General features: G+C 39.9%; 1 protein-coding gene across 1 annotated transcript; it reads left to right on the forward strand.

Annotated features, from left to right (window-relative positions):
* The first annotated feature begins 9431 nt into the window (after window positions 1-9431).
* LOC103805145 (arylsulfatase D-like) lies at window positions 9432-21258 on the forward strand. Its single transcript, XM_009077780.1, has 10 exons — window positions 9432-9474; window positions 10003-10152; window positions 12392-12513; window positions 13709-13831; window positions 17084-17507; window positions 18204-18340; window positions 18944-19078; window positions 19711-19873; window positions 20171-20292; window positions 20876-21258. The coding sequence occupies exons 1-10, from the start codon at window positions 9449-9451 to the stop codon at window positions 21244-21246; spliced, it is 1773 nt and encodes a 590-aa protein (XP_009076028.1). The 5' UTR covers window positions 9432-9448; the 3' UTR covers window positions 21247-21258.
* The last annotated feature ends 4172 nt before the right edge of the window (window positions 21259-25430 follow it).

Genomic DNA, 25430 nt, shown 5'->3' on the forward strand with positions numbered 1-25430 from the left:
TAGTATTGTTTCTTTGGAATTGGAAGGTCATAAGGATGACAGAGATTTGCAAAGCTGTCTGTTTCACAATAATCACTTTGTTGATTCTTTTTTTCCTTCAGAGAGTAGATTTTCCACCTCTCTGCAGCCCAAGAAGAGGTAAGGGCAAAGTGAGTGGATGGGGTGAAGTGCATGTCAGATGCTGTGGCAGGTGGGAGAGATATCTGAGACATAGCTGTGGGGGAGGGAAGTGTAAAACTGAAGCAACAGCAAGAAGACTGCCATGCTGCTGCTGCCTGTCTTCCCCCACTGTCTCCTTTGCTCCATGCAATCTTTCAGTCCTGTGCTAGTCCAGTATTTAATTGCAACAGGTAATTTTTTTTGAGAGAATTCATGATGGGTAATTGTTATGTCTCTATTCAATTATCAGTTGCAAATACCAGCCAAAATTACCAGTGCTCAACCTGTAGAATAATACTGGTGATGCTCTATTGAGCTGCTACAGTGGAATTGAGTCAGGGCTGACGAGAAATGAAGTTGAATCCGGAATTCTTTCTCATCTGTGAAATGATGACGGTATACTTTGCTAACTTGTAGACTGCCAGAAACGTATCTTTCACCATCAGTGGAAGCAATGAGCAGTAGACACACGAGAAGCATTTTTCCCGTTACTTATTTCCTTTCTTTCTTTACTTGTTCAATCCAGAATCCTTTTTGTCAGCTTTCTTTGGTTTTGTGCTCTCTCACAATCATCACTACTATCCTCAGAACCTGCCAAAAAAATCCCACAAACAAAACCCCCAAAACAAAACAATAAGCCCAAACTAACCAAACAAAAAATGCACCACAAAAAATACCCCACCAGTTAATGTAATTGACTCCACCGTTAATTTTTGTTGAATAACCTGACACAGTATTATCACGACCATTTTTCGAGAGCTAAGTCTCGTACAGACTGTGGGTTCAGCCTCTCTGTCCCGGCCAGAGGGCAGCAGTGCACACACTGAACTGCATCTCCTGCTGCTTTTCCATCTCGGCACAGAACAAGCTGCTAATAAAAAATCCTCTCCCCTTTTAAACTGTGTATCACTTCTGACACTACAAGTGGAAATGAAAAAAAACCCAAATGATAAAAATAGAAAGGAAATGAGAAGAAAGAAAAAGCTTCTGCAGTGCTGATGCCACTGTAATAATCCTTTCTGCCTGATTCTATGATTAATTATTAATTAATTCTATGAATAATCATAGAATCATAGAATCTCCTGATTTGGAAGGGACCCACAAAAATTATCAAAGACCAGCTGCTGGCCTTGCACAGGACAGCCCCAAGAATCACACCGTGTGCCTCAGAGCTTTGTCCAAACATTTCTTGAACTCTCTGTGTCTTGGTGCCCTGACAACTTCCCTGGGGAGCTGTTCCAGTACCCAAACACTCTCTGGGTGAAAAAAACTTTTCTTAATATCTAACCTAAATCTCCCCTGACACAGCTTCATTCCATTCCTTTAGGTCCTGTCACTAATTACCAGAGAGAAGTGACCAGTGCCTGCCCCTCCACTTCCCTTCACGAGGAGGCTGAATGCTGTGATGAGGTCTCCCTTCAATCTCCTCAGGCTGAACAAGCCAAGTGACCTCAGCCACTCCTCATATGGCTTCCCCTGTAGACCCTTCACCACCTTTGTATCCTTCCCTTGGACAGTCTCTATAGCTTTATATCTTTCTTGTACTTTGATGCCCAAAACTGCACACAGGACTTGACGTAAGGCTGCACCAGCACAGGACAATCACCTCCCTGGACTGGCTGGTCACACTGTGACAGATGTACCCCAGGACACAGTTGGTCCACTTGGCTGTCAGGGCACATTCTTGATTGTTGTTCAACTTGCCACTGACCAGGATCCCCAGACCCTTTCTGTGGGGCTGCTCTCCAGCGTTTCATCCCCAGTCTGTATGTGCAGCCAGGGTTACTCTGTTCCATGTGCAGAGTCCAGCACTTGTCTGTGTTAAAATTCATACAGTTCCAGATTGCCCAGCCCTCTAGTAAACAGAGTGACAAAGATGTCCCTAATGTATTGCATTTGCTTTTGAGGGGAAAAACAAACAAACAAACAAAAGAAACATTAATAAAATAAACAAAAACTCACCTTCAAACAAACAAAAAATCCCATGATAAAACTGCTTCCTTGAACTTCCTTTGATTTGCTAAGCAAAGAGAAATAATTCTTGTTTTATTCATGTTTATTTCTCAACATGCAATATTGAGTTGAGAGAAAGAATTTGAAAGTGAGCACAGTTCCACACAAAACCCAAACCAAACTAGTGATTTTGAATAGCACAGAACTGGGTTTTCCATCCTAGGCCCAAAGTCAGAAAAACTGTGGGGTTTAACCCTTTAAGAATTTTGCTCACTATTCTAGTATGGATCAGGCCCACCTTGTTATTCACTCTCATTTCCCTCTGTTTGTATACCTGAATCTACACACTCTCAAATTTATGTAAGCTCACTCTGTTATGAGAAGTTGTGATTTATAATTTACTCATCCATACATTCCTAGCATGAATAGATCTTCCTGCAGATTCTGAGCAGCCAAATGCTTTGTTTTGCTTTGGTTGTTAACCAGGTTGAAAAACAAGGGTTTAAAAAAGAATATTGTTTCTATAATCTGGAAGCCAATGCTTTGAGGTGTTTTAAATAAATCCATTTTCTCACCTTGATTTGACAGCATAGTGGTAAGAAGAAAAATTAATACTTTTTTTACCTTTTTGAGGCATTATTTGTGTTCATGTAGATATCCCCACATTTTCATTAGTCATATTAGCTGCAAACTTCTTTTCTGTTAAACTGGGAACAATGTAAATCCCATCCCTTTGATACTACTCTCTAATTCACACCTTCAGAGCTGATGTGTTTTTTAAGTCTGGTCAAATATTTGCTTCTTTGGAGATGGTGGTTGCTTATATATATTCATTAGTTCTCTTCGTAAAGGAATTGTGCTAAAACTGATCCCATGGGATGCACAGGCTGCTGATCTATGAAGAAGAGCCAGGCAGAATGGCAACATGATGAACCATTGTGGCTAAACACTGCCTTATTGTTCCATTTTCTTACCCCGCTGGCTATGAATGTAGGAGATCACACTGGCTTTCTTTAAACACTCAGAATGAGACTCTTCTGACTTAATGAAGACATCTGCATCTTCAATGAGGATGCCTCCACATTCTAAGGTAACCATCTGGTACCCCACTGCAGCCCATGGGGAGAAACAGGCACTTCTGTGTCAGCTTGACTCTTTCTAATGCAAATGATTCATGGGTGAGGTGAATCATACTGAAAATTACCTTTATTTTTGCACTGTGACTGTAAGACCCTCAAGTTACCACATCACAAAATGTAGCTATACAAATTTAGAATAAGTAGATAATAGCATGCAAAAACAAATGAAAAAGGAAAGTCTATATGGCATGATGTAACTTGGCATTAAGGGGATGAACAGTTCAGGAGCAGCCCTGCCGAGAAGAACTCAAGGGTGTTAGGGGATGAGAGGCTGGACAGGAGATATAAATGTGTACTTGCAGCCCAGAAAGCCATTCATGTCCTGGGCTGCATCAAAAGAAGCATGGCCAGCAGGTCAAGGGAGGTGACACTGTCCCTCAGCTCCACTCTGACAAGACCCCACCTGGAGCACTGCATCCAGCTCTGGGACTCCCAGCACAGGAAGGACATTGCCCTGTTGGATAAAGTCCAGAGCAGGGCCACCAAGTTGATTAGAGGGATGGAGCAACTATCCTATGAGGACAGGCTGCACCAGCTGCTGTTGTCCAGACTGTTTTGTAAAGAGAAAAAGCATGTAAGCACACTCAACTACTTGCACACTATTTTATATATGAAAATGAATTTATATGAGTCTCAATTCCTTTTAAATACAGGACCAACTCCACAGGTGCAATAGCTTCTCTTTTTCTTTCTCCATTTTTGTTTTTATTTAACTTTACTAATTTATTTTTTCTCTTTCTTGACACAGTCACAAACTCTAGTCACATCAGACATGCATGAGGAGTTACAGTATTGCTTTACCTTAAGTTTGCAGGCAAACAGGGCCTTTTTTTCATTCTAGCAAGAAAGGTTCAGGTCTCAAGTACGGCTTGGGGGTATCCCCAACAGTGGCAGTGGTAAGTTTTGCCTCTGTGCCTCTCTACTTGCATCTGCTATGCAAGGCAACACCTCGTCCCTCAATCCTGTTAAAAAATCCTTTCACCTGCCAAATTAAGACTCCAGATGCATTCCACTCAGCTGTGCTGTCATGTATTTATTCAACCCACAGACTTGGATCTTACTTCAACTCCTGACTCACACCACAGCAAAAACTTCCCTGGGAGCAGCTCGGAGCAGTGCCTCTGCACAGGCAGTTCAGAACTGCATCTGCACACCCTCTAAATTGGCTGTGTTACCCCAAAAACTACTTTTAGTGAACTGCTGGGTAGAGAGGTCTGCAAGCACCACACAAACTGAACATGTGGCCAAGGTACAGAAAGCGATCAAAAGCATGATTCAGACAAAATACAAGTCATTTCAGTCCCAGTACATGATTCATCTTAACTCCACATAACTATTTAAGCAGCCTAAACAGTAGCAGAGTCTGTAGGTTTTCCAGCTCCTTCATATTGAACATTCTGCCAACACACATCCCTCAGGGCAACTAAATAACACCTCTCAGTGTTTATCTCAAGCTGAAACCTGTTTGACATTCATGGACTAGTCACTCCTATTGATGAAAGCTCAGAACATGACAGTTTCATTCCTAAACCTGGCCACAAGAGAAGGAAGTGGTGGTCTATCTATTACAGGTAATAGCTTGGTGGTTAGTGCACTTGTTGAGTCCAGTGCACCTTGAGTCCAGTTCTCTCTTGAGCCTAGGAGGGGAATCAAATCTGTGCCTCAGGTCTTCTCTCTAATCACATCTGCTCCACAGGGAAATAGCAAGACAGTCCCTCACAGCTGGAGGAAGGATGTAGCTGTGGGTGTGAGGACAGAGGTTGGGATAGTAAAACTCAGTCTTACTTGAATAGCTAAGGCAATGATGTAAAGAAATGACAAAATTATGTTTGACAGTTCCCAAATCTATGGTAACACCAACAGGCAAACTTAATATTTACTACCGACTGCTGCACACCTCCCTGGGTTGTGGCTACCTGTAAGGCTCTGCAACTGCTCCTGGGCATCCAGGCCTTGAAGACCTAGTGTAAATCAGAGTTCCAGGAAATAACAGCATTTTACTTCACTGTGCAATGGCTTTTAGAAAGGTGGGAAGTGGATCTACTGTTCTCTGAAACAATGAGAATAAGGCAGTAGTCACTAGAGGGAGCCTCTTCATCATCATAGCTACATCAAACCCCACCTAACCCTAACTTGGGCCTTCAGCTCCAAGATGTTGAAGTCCTTTCACAGGGTCACAGAATGTTACTGCCTCCAGTACTCATGTAAAGAGGGTCAAAAGACAGGAGTATGCAAGGTTTCTGCAAAATTTGACATTCATTCCACATTCTAAACAAATATAGGCTTTTTAAGATTTCCCCCAAAGAAAAACAGGTAGAGCAAAGCCCATGCAGTGGCTGTGAACAGAATTAGCTTTGCCTAAACCTCTTAAAAATGCCATCTCTAAGTGGCACCAGTGAGAGGTCATTCACCTTTCCCTTCTTCAAAGATTGAACACCAAAATGGCACTTTCCTCACTCTGAAAGTCTTTAGACCATAAGCACTAACTACCCTCCCTCCTTTAACTTCATTGCACCATAGGTGTACCCAGGTGGTAATTCCCAGCCAGACTTCTGTGATCTGGTCCATCTCTCTCTCTGTGTTTGAAGAAGGCTATGCACAAAACAATGAAGATGTATTCCCCCAGCATAACTGCAAACATGCAATTAGTTTTCTGCTGTACTCTAAATTTAGTAAATAACATAGTAGTTATAGTTTGTGGCTCTCTGTTACAAGTTTTATAGAATTTGCAAGCAGTCCTGGAAAAACACAAGGAGAATACAAGAGCTACAGAGGAGACCTCAGCTGCAAGAGATGTTCTCCCAGTCAGCAGGGCCCTGCTGGGATTGGTTGTAACCTGGTCAGAAAAACCCACCTCAGAAGGTGCTTGTTTTTAGAAAATACACAGCAGTAGAGGGCATCATACAACAAGAAATCCTAAAGAAGTTAATGAATGCTGAAGTGTTAAAGGCACAGTGAAGGAGAATAGGCACTGGAAAGGTACAGACTGAGATGCTGTAGCATAGGTGAAGAGAGAAATCAGGCACTGAGAGAAGTCAAACCAAATGCACCACTTCTCCTGTGTGTGTTGGCTGTAATCATTCAAATGCTGGCGTGGGAGAGAGCAAGGGAGGGATCACTTGTGGTGCTTTAACTTGCCCCAAAGGTGCTCCAGTAGCAGACCAACCTGAGCACTGCAATTGGTAATGAACCACCAACTCATAACATCATCTCCCTTCTTTTAAGATATGATAACACAGGAAATTTTCTATCAGTAAAGCAGGATTGCTGTTAGACTGTGTCTCAAGCTGTCCCAAAACACTCAGTACAATAGGGCTCAAACAAGAAAAAACAAGAAAGCAAGTATTATCTAGCATGTAACTTAGCTTATCCCTCTGGGCAATGATTAGAAAACAGGCAGCACTCAGAAGTGAAGCTGAATGACTCATTTTCTGAAGAAGCAAATTCAAGTCTCTTACTGGCATTTCCTCCCCACCCTAGAGCTATTTCTCACTGCATGTGCAGAGACGACTTTGCCACTGCTGCAGGCACTTAGGGTTGCCAGAAACTGAAGAAACTAGCTCAATTTCTATTTCTATAGACAAAGAAAAAGCTGCTCCAGAAGTACAATGATTTTCTCTTTTTCTTAGTGGAAGTGAGGAGAGGCTTATGGGGAGCTGTTATTTACAATTCACTTCATGGGAGTGTCTCAAACTTGAAGGAGAACATATCCCTCCCTTGAGAAACCAGTGGATGGGCAGAAAACATTTTAGCTGCATCTGTGGTGTTCCAGCCCGACCCTCACACGTTGCATGAATGTCAGCGTTGTGCAAACAGCAGTGGGACGTGAAGCTCCAGGGACTCCAGGGTAAGTTAAAACATCCAACTGCTTGCAAGCTCTGGTCTATCACGTTTTTCCTGTGGTGAATTGTGGGATGTGCAACTAGGGCACATTTCCTGAGTGCTTTCAGAAACAGATGTTAGATATCATGCCGTAGCAGCTGTCTCTGTGCTGAAAAAATTTGGAATTGTTTTAAGTCAACTGAAAATAAGCTCATGCTCCAGTCTCTCAGCCACCTGCTTTGCACGTAACTTGACCAGGTACTGTATTCCTTCCTTATTATGTTGGGAAATGCACAGGAATATTGTGAAGGGTATTTGGAAATTTTTTTTTTCTGTAGCTAAAAATATCTCAAGGAAGTTTTTAGAAGGCTTTTCCCTTTACAACAATATTATTCTCAGCTGAGTTTGTGTACAAAGTGAGAGCTGCAGGCAATTTGTTAGCATGAGTCTTGCCTTTCTTTTCTTTATATCAAATCTACAAAATAGGAATATTTAAAAGAAATGTTCACAGGCTGAACAGTACTGAATTGAGTGGAATTAACCGTGCCACTTCCCTGAGTGTTGCCAAACTTATGCCACAAATGGGTGTTGTTCTTGTGAAATGTTTATCTGAGTACATCTAAAAATATGAATGTTTTCTCTTATGCAAACTGTCTTGAATTGGGATTTCAGTATCTTGTAAGTATTTTGACAGAAATAGAAAGACTGATTATAAAATTGCAATCAGTACAAGGAAACAATTAATAAAATATGGAAGATGTGCAAGCTATACCCCCTCCTAGGATTATTAAAATGGTTGAAGAAAGGGATAAAATCTAAATTACTTTGGGAGAAGTATTAAATAAAGGGGGAGGGAGGAAATAGTTTTGCTTTAAGCTGAATTCAGTTCAGATAGCAGAGGAGACTCTTTGCTTGCAGCATGGCTTCAGCAGTACTTTGGCAAAAGGCCACACAAAGGCATCCTGTGACCTGTTTGCTGCTGCCCCAGGAGCCTCATTGCTGTCTGTGCACAGACCTGGGCTCCCCTTTACTGCTCACAACAGGGCAAGCTCCTTTCACAGTCCCTCTTGCTCCCACCAAAGCTGCTAAACTTTCTCTGCCTGGACTCCTATCACCTTTTACTAAGGAAAAGACTTGTCAGGAATAATACCAGTCAGTGTGGTATATGTTTTATGTCTATTACCTGCAATTTCACAGGCAACTTGTGAGGAAGCTCAGTCTTGAGCTGCAAGCTGTGCTTTAAATCAGTGTCTCTCTACTGTGAGGTACAGGCAGTGACAATCAATTGCACATGAAAGTATTTCCAACTCCCTTTTATTTCAACTGTTTTGGAGGCACATAGTATGTAAACAATGGCTGAGATGTCCTTGGGTACATTTTCTATACCTATTTAGGATGCAGCAAAGGTGCACACTCAAATGCAGGAAACAGTGTCTGTAGGTAGTGCTGCTGCATCAGCACTGGTGCTTGTAGATAAGTGTTTGGATGTGAATTTTCTAAGCATAGAAACTTAAATTTTCCATTGAAGCTTGTAGTGTTGATGGATACTGTGGATATTAACCAAGCTGCTAAATACTATCATTTCTGGAAAACAAAATGTGAAATGAACATAATTTCTAAAACTGAGATGCTTGGGACAGTTCAACCAGACATAGGATAAAATTTTACAGCTTTTGAACCAAAATAATTTGGACCTTATTTCAAAGTCTTTAAACAGTTTGTCTTGTCCAGGAAGTGAAAAGAAAAGCCCCAGAGGAATTGATGCAGAAAGTTGTGCAGAGAGGGGAGAGCATCATACCTTGAAATCTGACACATAACAAGATGGAAAAGGCTCAGCTCAGAACCAAACAACAAGAGGTCACAAATTCAGTTTCTTCTAAGCAAATGCCATTGTTGGAAGAAGAAGAAGACTAGAATTTGTACAACTGAAAATACCTCTTACAACCCCAAAAGGAAACTTGGCATATTATGTGAAGAAGCAGCAGGCTGCTACTCTCACTATGATTACAGAAAAATAAACTTTATTGAGGACTGGATTTTAAAAAGCTCTTATTTTCCTTTCTCAACAGTATTTTTCATACAGCTGAGTTGTGTAAGAAAAAAGAATTATTTTGCTATTTAAGATAAACTTCTCTATACACACAAAAAAATTCCTCTAAGAAGTGAAGAAGTGCTAAGCATCAAAAGTAAAATTAATGCCTTTACTCTTCTTCATTTAGGATCCTATCTGAGATGTACTGCAGTAAATAAAACAGAATTCTGGCAGACTTTGATTGAGCTTTTAATCTATTTTTATCACAGAGACTACTAGGAAGAAGCAATATAACAAGGCTCTCTGTCTTGGTTTTGCAGGATCTGAATGCTTCAATGCAGAAATGATTTGGCAACTAACATCTTATTGGTAAGAAAAAAAAGATGAATTACTGTCAAATCATACTTAGATGTAAAGAGAGTGAAGTTTAATAATGGCATATACAGTGTTATAAAAGAATAACATTGTTTATCCATAAAAGGTATACTCACAAAGTGATTTAATTGGTTTGTTTGTTTTTCTTGTTCATAACTTTTTCACAATACAAAGGTCCCAGTCTGGGCAAGAAAGACGTCAGAGGAAGTTGATCACATTTTCTGTTTCCCAGACCAGCTCCTAAAAAACATCCCAAGCCACTGAAGAAAGATCACTTGCATGTCATGTACCATGCATAAATTCCCATGTGAGACTGCTCACAGGAAACTTGGAAACAATCAGAAAAGGAGATTTTTAAAGTTATGGTCCTGACATTTTCCTTTTTGTTACCTCTGACTAGGCCAATGATCAACACTTAGCACCCCCCTGTGACTGGGCAGAGGGTGTCCTGGTCTGCAGCCACATGCAAGGGGAGTGATGAATGGGCAGGTCATTGCCTTCTTTCCTTCTTCTGTGTTTCAGGTCCCACCTGGCCACACCCCTGATTTTTGGTCTGCTTCTGCAGCCACCATTCACAGAGCTTTCCACCGTCACCCAGCCAAACATTGTCCTGCTGATGGCTGATGATCTTGGCATAGGGGACGTAGGTTGCTATGGGAATGATACTATCAGGTAAGGAAGCTGAGACAGAGTAACTGAACAGAGCTGGTGTGTTATTTCATGTAAAACTACAGCCCTCTGTCCGGGATTATCTCATAGCCTAGAGGGCATTCCCAGGCCAGCTCTGCAACCAGGAGCTGCTTTACTCTGGGAGTATGTCAATAGTTCTTGTGCATTTCTTAATTACCTAACACTGAGAAACAGCTATACCCAAAGATAGAACTGTTGTCCCTTTTTTAACATATCAGGCCTCATGACCTCATTTAAATCTATTTTGCCATTCTTTCCCAGTCTCACATCAAAATACAGTTAAATCACTGCAATTACTTATATTATTAGGAGATAATTCTCTTTTCAGCCCCAAGGACATAGAATTTGCCTTCTCTTTGAACATCCTGCCACAGTATTGTCTGCTGGCTTCCTACCAGCTTGTTACTTCTTTGTACAAAACCAAATTTGCTATGATCACTCCCCTCACCCAGCAAAGCTCTCAGAGAATCTCACTCTGATTGGCTTCAGTCAGCAAGTTTCTGATAGGCAGCTGGTGATCATAGGCAGCTGATGAGGCTCTGCAAGGCCAGGCCTCCATGGAATCATCCCCAAGGCATGGATTTTGTTTATCAAGGTGTATTTGGGGTTTACTAGTGGGGTGACGAAGCCCCTGCAGTCTGTTAGCAATTGGCTCTCTGCAGCACTAAGAATGGCAGGAGTTTGGAACAGCAGCTTGCTTCTGAAAGAGGCACTAGGTCCACTTCCCAATGTTTATCAGCTAACTGAGATAGCAGTTTTGCTAAATGGTGAGAACATAATGCTCTGCCAAGTTACACTGAACAGCACCACTGGTGAAAGGCTGTAGACCTGAATCCTTGATGCTGTTGTTGTTTCTTTGCAGCATGTCTTTGAGGGAGGAATCCATTACATTACCAGAACAAAGTAACAAAACATCCAGGATCTTTTGAAATCCTACAGATGATTTTGTCTGTCGGTGAACACCATTGAACTAACAATTGCAAGAGCAAAATTGTAAAACTGAAGCTGAATCTAATTTAAAATAGGAGTAGACACACCTTAAACTGAAAGAGGGGTATATTGCATTCTGAAATGTAAGATATTATCTTGTTTGTAACTAGTGTGCCAGGCAAGCCTGGCTTTGTTGGTTGCCAGTTTCTTGCAAAATATCTTCCTCTCATCTACACTTAACTCATGTTGCCACAAGAGAATGCTGCTACAGTGTGAAAACATCTAGGATTTAATTCCATTTTGCTCCTTTTCCCTTAATTTAAAATGTCATGAGAAGTACCTTGTTTACTTCATTATGTAGCTGTAGGATACAGTCATGTAGAATCTTGTGTAGTCAAGCATTGTCACCCTGTGGCAAATAAATTGCCATTACACTATGGAATGATATGCTGCTCTTTAAAAAGCTGGTGTAGGAAATGCAGTTCTGGAGGGATGGAAGGTCTATCCATGTTTCATAGAAGTTATGGAGCTTCTTGAGGAAGAGACAAAAAGCATAGGTCTCCAGCACAGAGGCAGCTCTTCTCAGCCCCATGGGATTGATTATCTGTTCTTCCAGCCTCATCCCTGGGTAAGAATAATATCTTTTTAAAATATTTTGGAGGAGAAAAGGCTCCAGAGGGACCTTATAGCAGCCTTCCAGTACCTAAAGGAGGCTCACAAGAAGGCTGGAGGGAAACTTTTGACAAGGGCAGGTAGTGATAGAACAAGGGGGAATGGCCTTAAACTGAAGGAGAAAAGGTTTTGATTAGGTGTTAGGAAGACATTCTTTACTGTGAGGTGAGGCACTGGAATAGGTTGCCCAGGAAACTTGTGGATGCCCCATCCCTAGAAGTGTTCAAGGCCAGGCTGGATGGGGCTTTGAGCAACCAGGTCTAATGTAAAGTGTCCCTGCCCACGGCAGAGGTTTGGAACTACACATTACTTAAGGTCCCTTCCAACCAGGCCATTCTATGAAGCCAGGATTTCTGCAAGGCCCTTCACAGGACATGGGAAAAAAGAAGGAATGATTGGCTTGAAATCAATCTAGATAGTGACTGTTAATGAAGAAAGAAAAGAAAAAAAAGTACTTCCCCATCACTTGAGAAATTAAAATAAAATTAAAAAAAAAATATTTCCTGGCCATCTTCAAATAGAAGAAACTTCCCAGAATAAAGGTAAGTATATTATTCCTCATCCCCATTCTCCTGAAAGAGACTCTGAATGATATCTGATGGTGTTGGTTGCATTTTAGGACCCCAAACATTGATCGCCTGGCAAAGGAAGGAGTGAAACTGACCCAACACATTGCTGCAGCTCCACTTTGCACCCCCAGCAGGGCAGCTTTCCTCACTGGCAGATATCCCCTCCGATCAGGTTTGCCTTGCAAAGCCAAGCAACCTTTAAACATTGCTTTATTGCTGTGGAGAATAATGTCATACAACGGGTACAAAAGAAATGAGGGTGTGCAAATAGCAGGAGTGCCAGAAGCATGTCAACCTTCACAGGGGAACACAAGACATGTCAGCTAGGCCTAGGACTTTTGAGGTGACATCTATATTTATGGGGTACAATGAACTGACCTGGGGGCAGGCAGAGCAGAGAAGAACCAGCTCTACAGAGCATTTTAATCACTCCCAGGTCACAACTTTGGTTGCCTTTTGGTGCTCTGTTGTACAGATTGCAGCAATTTTTTACATTCAGGAAAGTCATTACCCAAAACATGAATAATTATAACAACAGCACATTTCTAAAGCACTTGTTATATTAATTTCTGTCATTTCTAAATTAATATCTGTCATTCTAATCAGATACCAGAAACAACTCAGCTCTGCAGAGACCAGAATACATCTGTGCAAATGTGTGTCCCTTTCGTACAGTAAAAGTGCAGAACGAGTCATTTATGGGAAAGCTTTGTTACCTATCAGAATTCATCCATCCTATGAAGTAACAGTTTGACAGCTATATTATTTTTCCCAGTACTTTTTTTGAAGAAAAAATACTATCCTGTCAAACTGCATCCCTGAGATGAAGAGGTATGAAAAACAAATAGCTCTGCATGTTTCTAACAGCAGCTCTCAAATGCTTGTTCTATGGCAAATTATCTTCAGAGCCTTCATTCCCAAGGCATTTTGAAGCTGATATGTCATCCTACTTTTACCATGACAGCTCCCACTGAGACAGATAGCTTAAAAATGCACATGGGCTTCTACAGACCCTCTCCCACTGCCAAACTGGGCCAGAGGTGTTCAATGCTAACCATGACAGATTGAACGTCACATAATGCTGTATGATGGGGTTATGGCAGTATATAATGCTAAATAACAGTGTAAACCTGCAGGTGAGGAAAAGACTGCAGTGCTAGATAGTTATTCTGTGGGTCTCAGAATAGGTATTATGGAGAAGCTTAACTTTTTCTTAATCTTGTCCAGAGTCCTAGGTTCATGTCCCCAAACAAACAGCATTGTGAGAAATGTTTATTATTTCAATGAAATCAGGAAAGAACAAGGTATGTTGGATTAAGGTACTCTACAGTTACACTTACTCAGATTGTTTTTTCATGTACTTTCAGGGATGGATGCTGTAAACAATTATCGCGTTATTTTTTGGACTGCTGGCTCAGGAGGTCTTCCTCCAAATGAAACCACTTTTGCCAAAATACTGCAGCAACAAGGCTACAGCACAGGATTGATAGGTATGGGGACACTCCTGAAGATGTCCTAGAATGTGTTTCACCTGCACATCTCACTCAAACCATTTGTTTTAGTTAGGAAATGTTCATACCTTTGTTTTAATATTTCTATTTCCCAATTTAAGAGTATCTTCTAAGAAGAAATACTGACCAAAAAATACCTCCCTTAAAAGAGCAGACATCTCATAAAGAGAACAGTCTTTATTGTTGACCTGCTTTCAATCACAGCTGTGGTTGTGAAAATAAATAATGAAAAATACATTAATATTTTCTGAATATTGTTGCACCAGGTATACAATAATTATTCTGATGCAATTTAATAAAAAGCCAAAAAACATGGTGCCATTTAAATGTGCATGATGATGTTTTACACAACTCAGAGCACATTCTCAACCAAAGGGAACAGCTGCTACTTATAACAGTAGAGAGAACTCATAGTATCACAAGATTTGGCCTTTCAAAAGCATAAACAAAGTAATTATGTTTTTTCTTCAATTACAGCAAACCACTATAGTTACCAAGACTTCAGTACAGCCCACAAAACATTGCCTCCCTCAGCATTAATGTGAATGCATTTTTCTTTATATTTTATAGCACTATTTTTAATACAGTTCTAACTTTTGTTCATGATCCAGTTTCAAATAGTTCTTTATTTTAGATATGTCACATAGTTCCATCAGTTGATAAAACACAAACATTCCTGAGCTGCATTTTCAGCTATTTGCCCTACCTCATCCAAGCATCTAAATGTCAAAATCCAAAATCTATGTCTGACACATAAAAATATTGGCTGCACAAACCAACTGAACGTATTATTAAAAGTTGCTGTAGAAATACATTTGTATTCATTCAACAGAATAAATCTAACCATACAGGACAAAACTAATAGAAGCCTTCCAAGCATTTTAAATTCTACATTACTGAAGCTCCATTCCCTGTCAGATCTCCAGTCATTTGTAGCAATAATATTTCAGTTGTTTTAATCAGTTCATAAAACAGCCATGTCTACTAGCTGCATGTTTCAGCTTGGTTTCAGTGTGTAATCACTAACAAAACAATCAGATTTGTCTCCACTCTCCCCAGAGCATTGGCCTGCAGGGAGTCTGTGCTGCACAGCTCCTAGAAGCAAAATGGGCTGGGATTGTCCCTGTGGACATCTCAGCTAAAATCACATTATAGATACCAAAAACACCACTTAGTTTAACTGGATTGACAGATCCTGATTAGTTGCACCGTAGGGGATGATGGAAAACGTCAGTGCTAAGTGACACACAAAACCCCACAGGAACTTTACATCCAAGTCATGAAGCAAAACATTTTAGCACAACATCTACCCATGTCACCACAGCTGAATGAGCACTAAGTAGTCTCACCTGAATGGTTTGTGATTGTTTTGCCCTGAGCAGAAACAGTTTAATTGCAAAGTTAAATCCTTTTAATAACCTGCAGCATGAGGTGATAATGAGATTTTTTGTAGGGCAGGTGCTTTGTAGTCAGAAAGCCAATGTCGTATAATGTATACCCTCAGAGATCAATTTATCTTAATTATACACCTAATTTGTCTCCTGGAGATGTGAGTCTTTTCTAACATATCAGAAGCCTTTATCAACCTCAACTGGAGATTTAGGTGTTGGAGTGCACCTGAATTCTAAGGATACTTTAGCTGCACCTGTATTTATGACCAATGCATCTATGTATTGATTACAAACCTGTTTTCATTCTGGCTCTAAATGTGTCAACAGGTGAACTCAGTAGAGATTTTAACTAAAAGCAATTCATCCACCTAGAATAAAACTTCATTCTTTATATTTATATCCAAAAAGCCACAATTTTTCTCTTCTGAAGTAGCTATTTTTCTGCTCCTGTTGTAATGCACAGCAACTCTATTGAAACCTGCTTAGGGGTGGCTGCTAATACACACATTGGTAACAGAGAGAACCATAGTGTTTAGGATAAAATCCTCCTGTAAGTGCACAGTTCCTTACTCCACAATCAGAAACAGTTGAAAATTAGTTTGCAAGTGAAATTCTAAAAGTTCATTTTGATCTATAGATCTGGTATCCAAGTTCTTTATTACATCAGAGATGATAAAATACAATTAAATTGTATCTCTCTAATGAGGGGTAGATTTTTTTCACTTGATTCAAATATTCAAATATTCACAGACCTTCAAATATCCATTTGAGCCAAATGAGCCAACTTGCTGTGTCTCCAGATAAGTGCCTAAGCAGTCTCTTTGAATAGACTGGAGGAGAAGCAAAAGTGTGGTTTTGTTGTGCCATTCAGCACAGCAGCTCATATGTTCATAATAAGGAACAAATTGCATTGAAAAAAGTAAGGAGATGTTCCTTCTGATATATGAGAGACCTTCAAATATCCATTTGAGCCAAATGAGCCAACTTGCTGTGTCTCCAGATAAGTGCCTAAGCAGTCTCTTTGAATAGACTGGAGGAGAAGCAAAAGTGTGGTTTTGTTGTGCCATTCAGCACAGCAGCTCATATGTTCATAATAAGGAACAAATTGCATTGAAAAAAGTAAGGAGATGTTCCTTCTGATATATGAGGACTAAAGTATTTAACAGAAAGAGGCTTTAACCTTTTAAAATTGATTAAATACAGATAAATGGAAAAAAAAATCTCATCCAGTACATGGAGATAAAATGATGGTTGAAGTTACATACAATTGTTAAGCTTCATGACAAATCCTGATTCCCTGAGCTCCAGTTCTTCAGGATCTGATGGTTTCCCTGACAAACCAAATGCTGAGCTGACAGTTAATTAACTAATCTATCCATAGCTACCCTTGTCAGTCTGGCACCAGCATTTCACTGAGTGGCTCCATAGTCTTGACATCAAGACATTCAAAACTTTCCAGAAGTAATTCTTCATAGCACCTTGAAGGTAAAGAGACAACAGAACAATGTTATTTTTCCCTGTGCTTACAAAGGATGTCTTCCTCTTATTTCATACCTGATAGGTCTCTGGGAAGGCTGCACATTTTTGCTCAGTTCTGAACTTTCCCTAATTTTGTGTTTGTTTTGTAGTTCATTTTTTTTACTTTTCATCAAACGTAACAGCAAAGGGGCAGGCTTAGAAGTCCAACCAAGCTGATCTTAGAAGTCTCCTCTGACCTTGATGATTCCATATTCTAAAGTTACAGGGCATGAATATGTGTACAGGGCACCAATAACTTTGTCAGAAAAGTCTATTTAAAAAAAATATTTTCTCTTTACCTGTTAATAATCTGTATTTTCAGGGAAGTGGCATCAAGGTGTTAACTGTGAATCCCGCAATGACCATTGTCATCACCCCTTAAAACATGGATTTGACTATTTTTATGGGATGCCTTTCACTCTAATAAGTGACTGCCAACCAACAGAAACACCAGAGATGGACAGAGCCTTTAGAAGGAAACTTTGGCTTTCCACCCAAATGATTGTCCTCATTACACTCACTGCTGCCCTGGGAAGACTGATCGGATTGATTTCAGTCCACTGGAAAACACTGACCTTCCTTGCTGTGTTTACTCTCCTGTTCTTCATATCCTGGTTCTCAAGTTATGGGTTTGTACGACACTGGAACTGCATTATGATGAGAAACCATGAAGTCACTGAGCAGCCAATGGTGACAGCCAGAACTACATCCCTAATCTTGAGAGAGTCCATTTCATTCATTGAAAGGTAAAGTGGGTTTCTTTTGATCATGAATTTGCTGATTCTTGTCCATCTTGCAGCTTTTAAACAGCACTTTCCCATGTGAAATTTTTACAAGTATTATTATGCTTATTAATTGTAAATAATATAAATAATTATAGCATATTGTTAAATTAAATATTACCTGCTACTTAAGGATGTCTCTTATTCCTGGATTCACTAAACCTGATAACATTTCCTAATTTCCATGGGTTGGATTGAATATTTCAAGGCTATATTGAGGAAATATGTGTGCACATCAATGAGACCAACCTTGCAGCTTCAAGGAATACCAGCTGATGTCAGAAATGCATGTGTGGATCAGGGAAGGAGAAGCAGAGCTGTGATGTAGCCATATCATATGGACTATACATGTGCTACAGCTGGCAGGAGATGAACCTGCTGCTTTCACTTCAGTACCACGCTGGTGGTTTGCAATAGCAGAAAGTGGAGCTTCAAACCAAAACTCTTCTATCCATGATTCAGGGGAACAGGTCATTTTATATAGGCCAAACATTATTTTATCAGACATCACTGGGTTATAATATCTTACAAAGTAAGATGTTTCTGAAGAGATTGTTGAAATATCCATATGCAAACAATACCACTCTTCATTATGACTGACCTTTGTATGCATTGAGAACCTTCCTCCCTAATGACCAAGTGTTGATTTCTGTCTTTTAGAAATAAACACAAGCCGTTCCTCCTCTTCCTTTCATTTTTACATTCCCACACACCTCTCCTCACCACAGAGAAGTTTCTTGGGAGGAGCAGACATGGTTTATATGGAGACAATGTTGAGGAGATGGACTGGATGGTGGGTAAGTCACCATAACAAATAGCAATGTCTCCAACTATCTAATACCTGGGTCTAAATATGTAATAAAACCAGTTGTTATTAAAGGAACAAGGAAGAGAGTTAAAACCAAGAAGGAAAAAGTCCTAAGCTTTTAATGAACATCTGTGGATCTTGTATTAGCACTGTTGAATTATAGCATTGGCTTTTTGCTTTCTCCAGTCTTGGACACAATGAGTCTTTCTGTTCATAAAGACACATGACATTTTGTCCTCCTTTCTCACGATGCAGAATCTAACATTCTGGGGTCTTGGATCATGCTTTCTTTCCAATATTTTACAGTGCATGGCTCTGTTGCCCTCTACAATACAGGTTTCTGGTCTTTGACTGTGGTTCTTGCACTCCTTTGTTAAAATACCACTAATAAAGGGGTGACAGCACATCACAAATTTTCTGTGCTTTTAGAGACAGTAAAATCACAACTACAAATCTTGGTCTTAAAAAACAATGAGCAGCTCTACATAGACAAGAAATGACATTGATGAATGTTTACAGCTCAAAGGCTAAAATTTATGTAATGTAAGCAATATTTTTGCTTTTTAATACACACATAGTTTTGTGTTTACAGGCCGGGTTCTAGATGCCATTGACAAGGAAGGCTTGAAAGATAATACACTAGTTTACTTTGCCTCTGATCATGGTGGATGGCTGGAAAGACAAGAAGGCAAAAGGCAGCTGGGTGGCTGGAATGGAATATACAAAGGTGAGAGCTGTCAGGGACAGTGACAACCCAGCAACAACTGATGAAGTACTTAGGACACCCCTAAGACTCGGATAAGATCTATCCTCAAGAAGTAACATTGCTTTATCACCAAGAAGAAAATGTATCCTTCTAATTAGGCAACTAACAATCTGGCAACTTCTAACTTGTGCAGGTGTTCTTTAGAAGCATGAGTTCTCAAACTGTTATTTCCTCACAAGGCAACTGATCACAAGTTAATTTTTATTAAGATTGTGTAACTTCTCACTAAATATTAGTTGCATTTTACATCTGAACCCTTGCTTTAATGACAATGGGCATGTTATAGGACTGTGAAAGAAAGAGGAGGACTAGGCTGGGAAATAATTTTGTGCATGAAAACTTTACCCACACTGAGTGCTGATAGGCAGTGTGTTTGCAAAATAATAGAAGAGTCTAACAAAGAAGGAAAAAATGAAGGTCATTCTGGGGCGGCTGATCTAGTAACACATTTTCACTGATGCTGAGGAGAAGGAGCTTAGCAGTAAAAACAAAATAGTAAAGAAGGTTCATCAAGGTAACATTAGTTTATCATTATACAATGACATTTGTCTAAAATTTCTCTTTATTTTAAATGATTTTTTTTTTAATGAAAGGTGGAAAATCTATGGGAGGCTGGGAAGGAGGAATCCGTGTCCCAGGGATATTTAGATGGCCAGGAGTGTTACCTGCAGGCACAGTTATTGATGAACCCACAAGCCTTATGGATATTTACCCTACAGTGGTTCATTTGGCTGGAGGGACAGTGCCTCAGGACAGGTACAGCCACAAGTATCTTTATTCCCCCTTCTCTCCCAAAAAATGGAAAATCTAGTTTGGAAACACATTTTCTTAGAATGTCTGATGTCTTCTTTTCAGTCCCCCTCTTTTTCTAGACACATCGGTATTAGCACAGTTCAGTCACCAATTCCCTACATTTGAGTTCCAGCCCCTACCTGCTCTCTTGTACAAGCCTCTTTCTCATTCAGAGTTGCCAGTTCCAGCAAGAGGTGTGCAGAAGGGACACTGTCCTGTATAGCTTATCTCACTCTTATGGTCTCTGTTTTTTTCTGCTAGGGTCATCGATGGCCAGGACCTGATGCCTTTGCTGCAAGGAACAGTTGAGCACTCGGAGCACGAGTTCCTCTTTCATTACTGTGGCATTCACTTACATGCTGTGCGGTGGCACCAGAAGGACAGTGAGTACAGAGCTTCTTTCCAAAGAATGAGGTTCAGTCTACAGAAGGGCACATTTGTCTAAAACAGTTTTTTCTGGGATTGCAGCTTTTCAAGTAGTTATAAGTGTAAGGTGGTAAAGAACTTACTAGCATTGCCTGTATTGTACAGTGCAAAGAGTTTGTTCCTGGCTTTAAGGCACATGGAATGCCAGGCAGGCTACAGGAGCTCAGGATGGGTCTCGATGTGAATGCAAGGCCTGGGGAGTCCATACTCTGCTTGTCTCATAGAAGAGTCCTTTTCTCAGCCCTTTGTCTGTTGTCCTGCTACCTTAACAAGGAAGCAAGCCATGGAAACCCCAAATCATTTTTCATGTCTTCATAAAAAGCAAAGTGTGTGATAACTGATATTTGCTGAAAACTTTGGCGAAATTTCAAAATAATTTTACATTATTGGTTTAATTATGTGACAATTTTAAAAGAAATTACAATACTATCAACTAGTAAGTGTAGACCTGAAGTGCAGCCAGAAATGAACTCTAGATAAACTTGCACTCATTCTTGTAAGAACCACCATTGCAAACCTTCTGGGATTCTTTCCTGCCAGGTGGAGCCATCTGGAAGGCTCATTATGTGACCCCTATCTTCAGTCCTCCTGGAGCTGGGGCTTGTTATGACAGAGGATTTTGCCCATGTTTTGGGGAAGGTGTGACCCATCATGACCCTCCATTGCTGTTTGATCTCTCACGAGACCCTTCTGAAGCCAAACCTCTCTCAGCTGACACCGAGCCCCTCTTTGACACTGTAATAAGGAAGATTGGAAGAGCCATCGAAGAGCATCGCAAGACACTGACCCCAGTCCCAGAGCAGCTCTCTGTGTCCAATGTGGTGTGGAAGCCGTGGCTGCAGCCCTGCTGTGGGACCTTCCCCTTCTGTTGGTGTGATAAGGAAGGTGATAATAAACTTGCTGACCTGTAAAGGACAGAACCAGATACTTCCTCAAAAATGTATTTTGATTAAGTGTGTTTTTTGGATGTTGATCAGTGGGTCATTTTTTTCTCCAAATGTAGCCTTTATATAAGATTTGTTCCAGTGAATGACACAGTTTTTGTAGTCTGGACACTCTCAGGGAGGGATGAAGGCAGAATGATTTGAAGAGCATGTTTTAACTTGCATCTGCTGACAACTGAATGAATAGTTCAAGTGCACTGAAGCAGGCCAAGATTAGAGCTGCACAAGTACTTATATAACTTCGGTTTTTATGATTGTGGATGTACTCAGAAGCTTTGCTTTGGGTTTTTTGTGTAGAATTTCTAAGTAATTCCTGGACTGAGACCTCCCTTAATTTTGTTATCCTTACTAGCAATGCGTAAGATGCCCCTATAATAAATTTTTGCAGACTATTGCTTCCAAAATAATTACAAAATAGTCTTGCTCACAGTCCTCACAGAATCTTCCTGAGAAGAAGCTTTCTTTGTTCCTCATAGCTTGTCACTCAAGCAGCAATGATGGCAGCTGATTAGTCTGGGTGAGGCATAAAGCTTGGAAACATGACAAACTGGTTAGTGTCTGTCTGTGCTCTCTGAAAAGGATGGGATTCCTCTGATTGGAGTCAGCCTCTTTTGAAGGAGAACACAGAAGGGAAAGGATGTTCCCTTTTTAAATTTCTCCCATTGATCCAGCTCCCCAAGCAGCACTGACAAGAGCATTTTGGCATTGAAGTTCCAGGTCAGTCATTTGGGGACAGGATTGCACAAGTTACCCTCTGCCCATATCTCAGTCACAACTGGTTCCTGCTAACATGTAGCAGGTTGAGAAAACTCTTTGAATGATGACCAACATTAATTATGAAAACAATCAAAAATTTACTCTGAGAAAGAAAAATGCTTTGCAAGTTACATTTTCACTCCCCCAAAGAGCTAGAGTTACTTATGTCTGTCTTTACACTTGTTCTCTTTTGCTGCAGCTCTTTGTGTCTTTGTGTTAAAATGCTTGTTCCTGTTAAACTTGCCTTGCAGGTAATGCTTTTCATTGTATGGTGGAAGATACATCTCTTCACATAGACATGTTTACACTGGTATATCTGACTATATATTGGCATCTGAGAACATAATTTGCCCATTCACATTACTTCACATGCTTTTAACTGTTCTTCTAACTACTGAGCTAGGACCCTTGTCTTCTTTGATAAATGTTTGATTTATTTGGGTTTTATTTCCTCCCTTGTTTCCCACCATTCAGCCACCAGGAATTATGCAGGTAAAAAAAAGCCCTGCAGTTTAAAAGCAAAGTTGTATCTTTTGCTGTGACGTTATACATTTCACAGCCTATAAAAATTCACCCAGATGCTCCATCAGTGCTATTGCTGAGAAAGGTGCTCAGTCTTACTGTGAAAACTTGAGGAGATTCAGTGAATCCATCACTTCACATGTCCTGGATTGCTGCTTAACTTAATCCATTGCTAAGAACCATGTGCTTTATTCCTCATTCGAGTGTATTCTATTTAACTGGTCCTTTCTTGGATAAATTTAAATGGATTTCACATTCAATATAGGATTTTCTTTACCCGAAATTACAGTAATCAGACTGGCATTTTTCAATTTTCTCAGTCATTTTCCAAGATCTCACTTCCATTCTCAAGCCATTTTAGTATCTGGGATTTTACACCCTCTCAATTTTTCAACAGTTTAAAAAACATGTAGGCATAATACCTGTTCATATGATTGAACCACTTTCTCTTGCACAGAAAAATTCCATAGCACTGTAGGATATCCATTTGGAGTTAGAGGACACCGGAAAACCTCTGAGCTAGGTTTTGTCCTGGACATGAAAGCAGAGTCATCAGGCCCTGCTGATACCCAAAATGCCATGGGATCAGCAAACATTCAGGGCTCAGTAACATTGACATTACGTGTGGAATGATCATGGGCAGCAATAAAAGCTGCCTCAACAAAACCATACTTGGAAACATCCTAACTATCAAATACTAATCAGCTTGTTCACATTTCTTTTTTTTTCTACCCAATTGATGCACTACTATTTCAATGCAAATCATTTGCTAAGACTGATTTTTACAGCTTAGTCACAATATAGTTTTCATCTAGTTGATTAAGATTAAGATGACAGACATAGTGTTCAAGACTGGATTTCAAGAGCGTCTTAAAAATCCCTTCAAATCTAAACTTGGATAATGAAAATGTTTTCAAACACAGCAGAAAGCAATATCTCAGCATGGAAATTAAGCTGTTGAAAACATAATTATCTCTTTTCATGTAAAAATTAGGCATAAAATATTTGTCTGGTTTACTGATAAGATCTGGGAAGCAGAAGAAGAAAAGAAGAAAGAATTACTCCTTTTATATAAACTGTATTTTATCTCTTTTGGTTGCTTTTTTAAATTTAGAATTGTAGGAATATTTTTAAGCTGTTTTTGAATTGTCCTGAACACACATTGGCCAAGTGCTTCAGCTTGATTTCAGCATGTAATCACCAATAAGATCAAGTAATTTTCAGTATTTCAAGCTAAGTGTTCTTCCGTGGACAACACCATGATGGAGCATTCTGAGAATTTGTCAGGCTTCACAGATTAATAGTTTTGTCCCTAAACATATGAGTTGGAATCTGTGATGTCTACACTTGAGCACTATCTCATGCAAGACTGACAGTGTCTGTTAAATAGCATCTCATGAGCAAATTAAAATATCAGTAATCCCTGGCAGTACCTGAAAACATCAAAATGAGGATTATAAATAAAAACACCTCCCACAGCATCTCTCTGTGCCATGAAACTGGAAGGGACACATTGTTGCCTCATTTCCACTAAGTGTCACATCATAGCAGAATTTTACAACTAAGAATATTTATCCTACCTGAAAATAGCAATTAAGACTAGTATTTAAGTATTGTTTGAAGAGCAAACACTTACTTGTGTTGTTTTTCAGGATTTTACTTCAGTTACCATCGTTTTCTCATTGGTGCTTCAGTGTTTTTCTCTTGTGCACTTAAGTATCCGTCACAGTTTTTTGATGTTTTTTCTTATGAAGGATTTTACTAGTCTCAGCAGAACACTGGGATACTTTCAAAACTCAAAACACATGAGCCAGTTACAGAGTTGACTTTCTGCCATTAGGCAGTTCATTTATTTCTTATTAATCTCTGCTACAATTAATGAACTATTTATAAACCAGTTACTTATGTTCATTCACTTCACAAAATCTCATAATCTCTCTCTAGACAATAGGGTAAGAGGAGAATGGCATTTTATCCTTTGCTTACTACATATTTTCATTTCTACTTCTTAAAGCTGGCAGAATAAAATTTTTAAAAAAGGGCAGAGATACTCTGTTTTGCCTTAGAAATATGGGCTCCCCAGGATTCTGGTTTATAACTCCTGCATGTTATCTATGTTGCAGAGCCATGAGGAGGTCTTGCAACTTCTATAGAACATTATCAAGAAGGGAATGGCAATGCTAATGGCTAGCAGTTTCTAAGGAGGTTGATTTTAATCAAGGAAATCTAAGGAAAGCTGATTTTAAATATTGTTTCTTAACATTTAACAATATTCACATTTTGAGGAATGACTGAATCACAGAATGAATAAGGTTGGAAGGGACCACAGTGGTCATCTGGTCCAACCTCCTGCTCAAGCAGAACCATCCGAGAGCACATGGCAGAGGATTGTGTCCAGACAGTTCTTGAATATCTCCAGTGAGGGAGAATCCACGACCTCTCTGGGAAATCTGTTCCAGTGCATGGTCACTTGGACAGTAAAGAATTTCTTCCTTGTATTCAGGTGGAACTTCCTGTGCATCAGTTCCTGCCCATTGCTTCTTGTCTTATTGGTTGGCACCACTAAGAAGTGCCTGGCTCCATCTTCTTGGCACACATCATTACATTTGGATCACTAGGGGTGGATTTAAATTTGGTCTCTGGTTTAGGATCCACATGTCATTTAGAGTGATTATGTTGCTCAGCTTGCCAAATACATTGTCTTGAAGGGCTAATAATAAAATAGCCTTATTGTAAACCCTAAGCTAAAGGTATTAAAGTCATAAAAATGCCAAAATAACTTATGAAGACCTTACAAATAATAATGGAGAAAAATAGCCAAATAGAAAAATGTATCAAAGGTTGACAACTGCACTTTTCAGTTCTGTGGTGAA

The sequence above is a fragment of the Acanthisitta chloris genome, unplaced genomic scaffold (genome assembly GCF_000695815.1).
Source record: "Acanthisitta chloris isolate BGI_N310 unplaced genomic scaffold, ASM69581v1 scaffold1927, whole genome shotgun sequence".
In the NCBI taxonomy this organism is placed as follows: Eukaryota; Metazoa; Chordata; class Aves; order Passeriformes; family Acanthisittidae; genus Acanthisitta; species Acanthisitta chloris.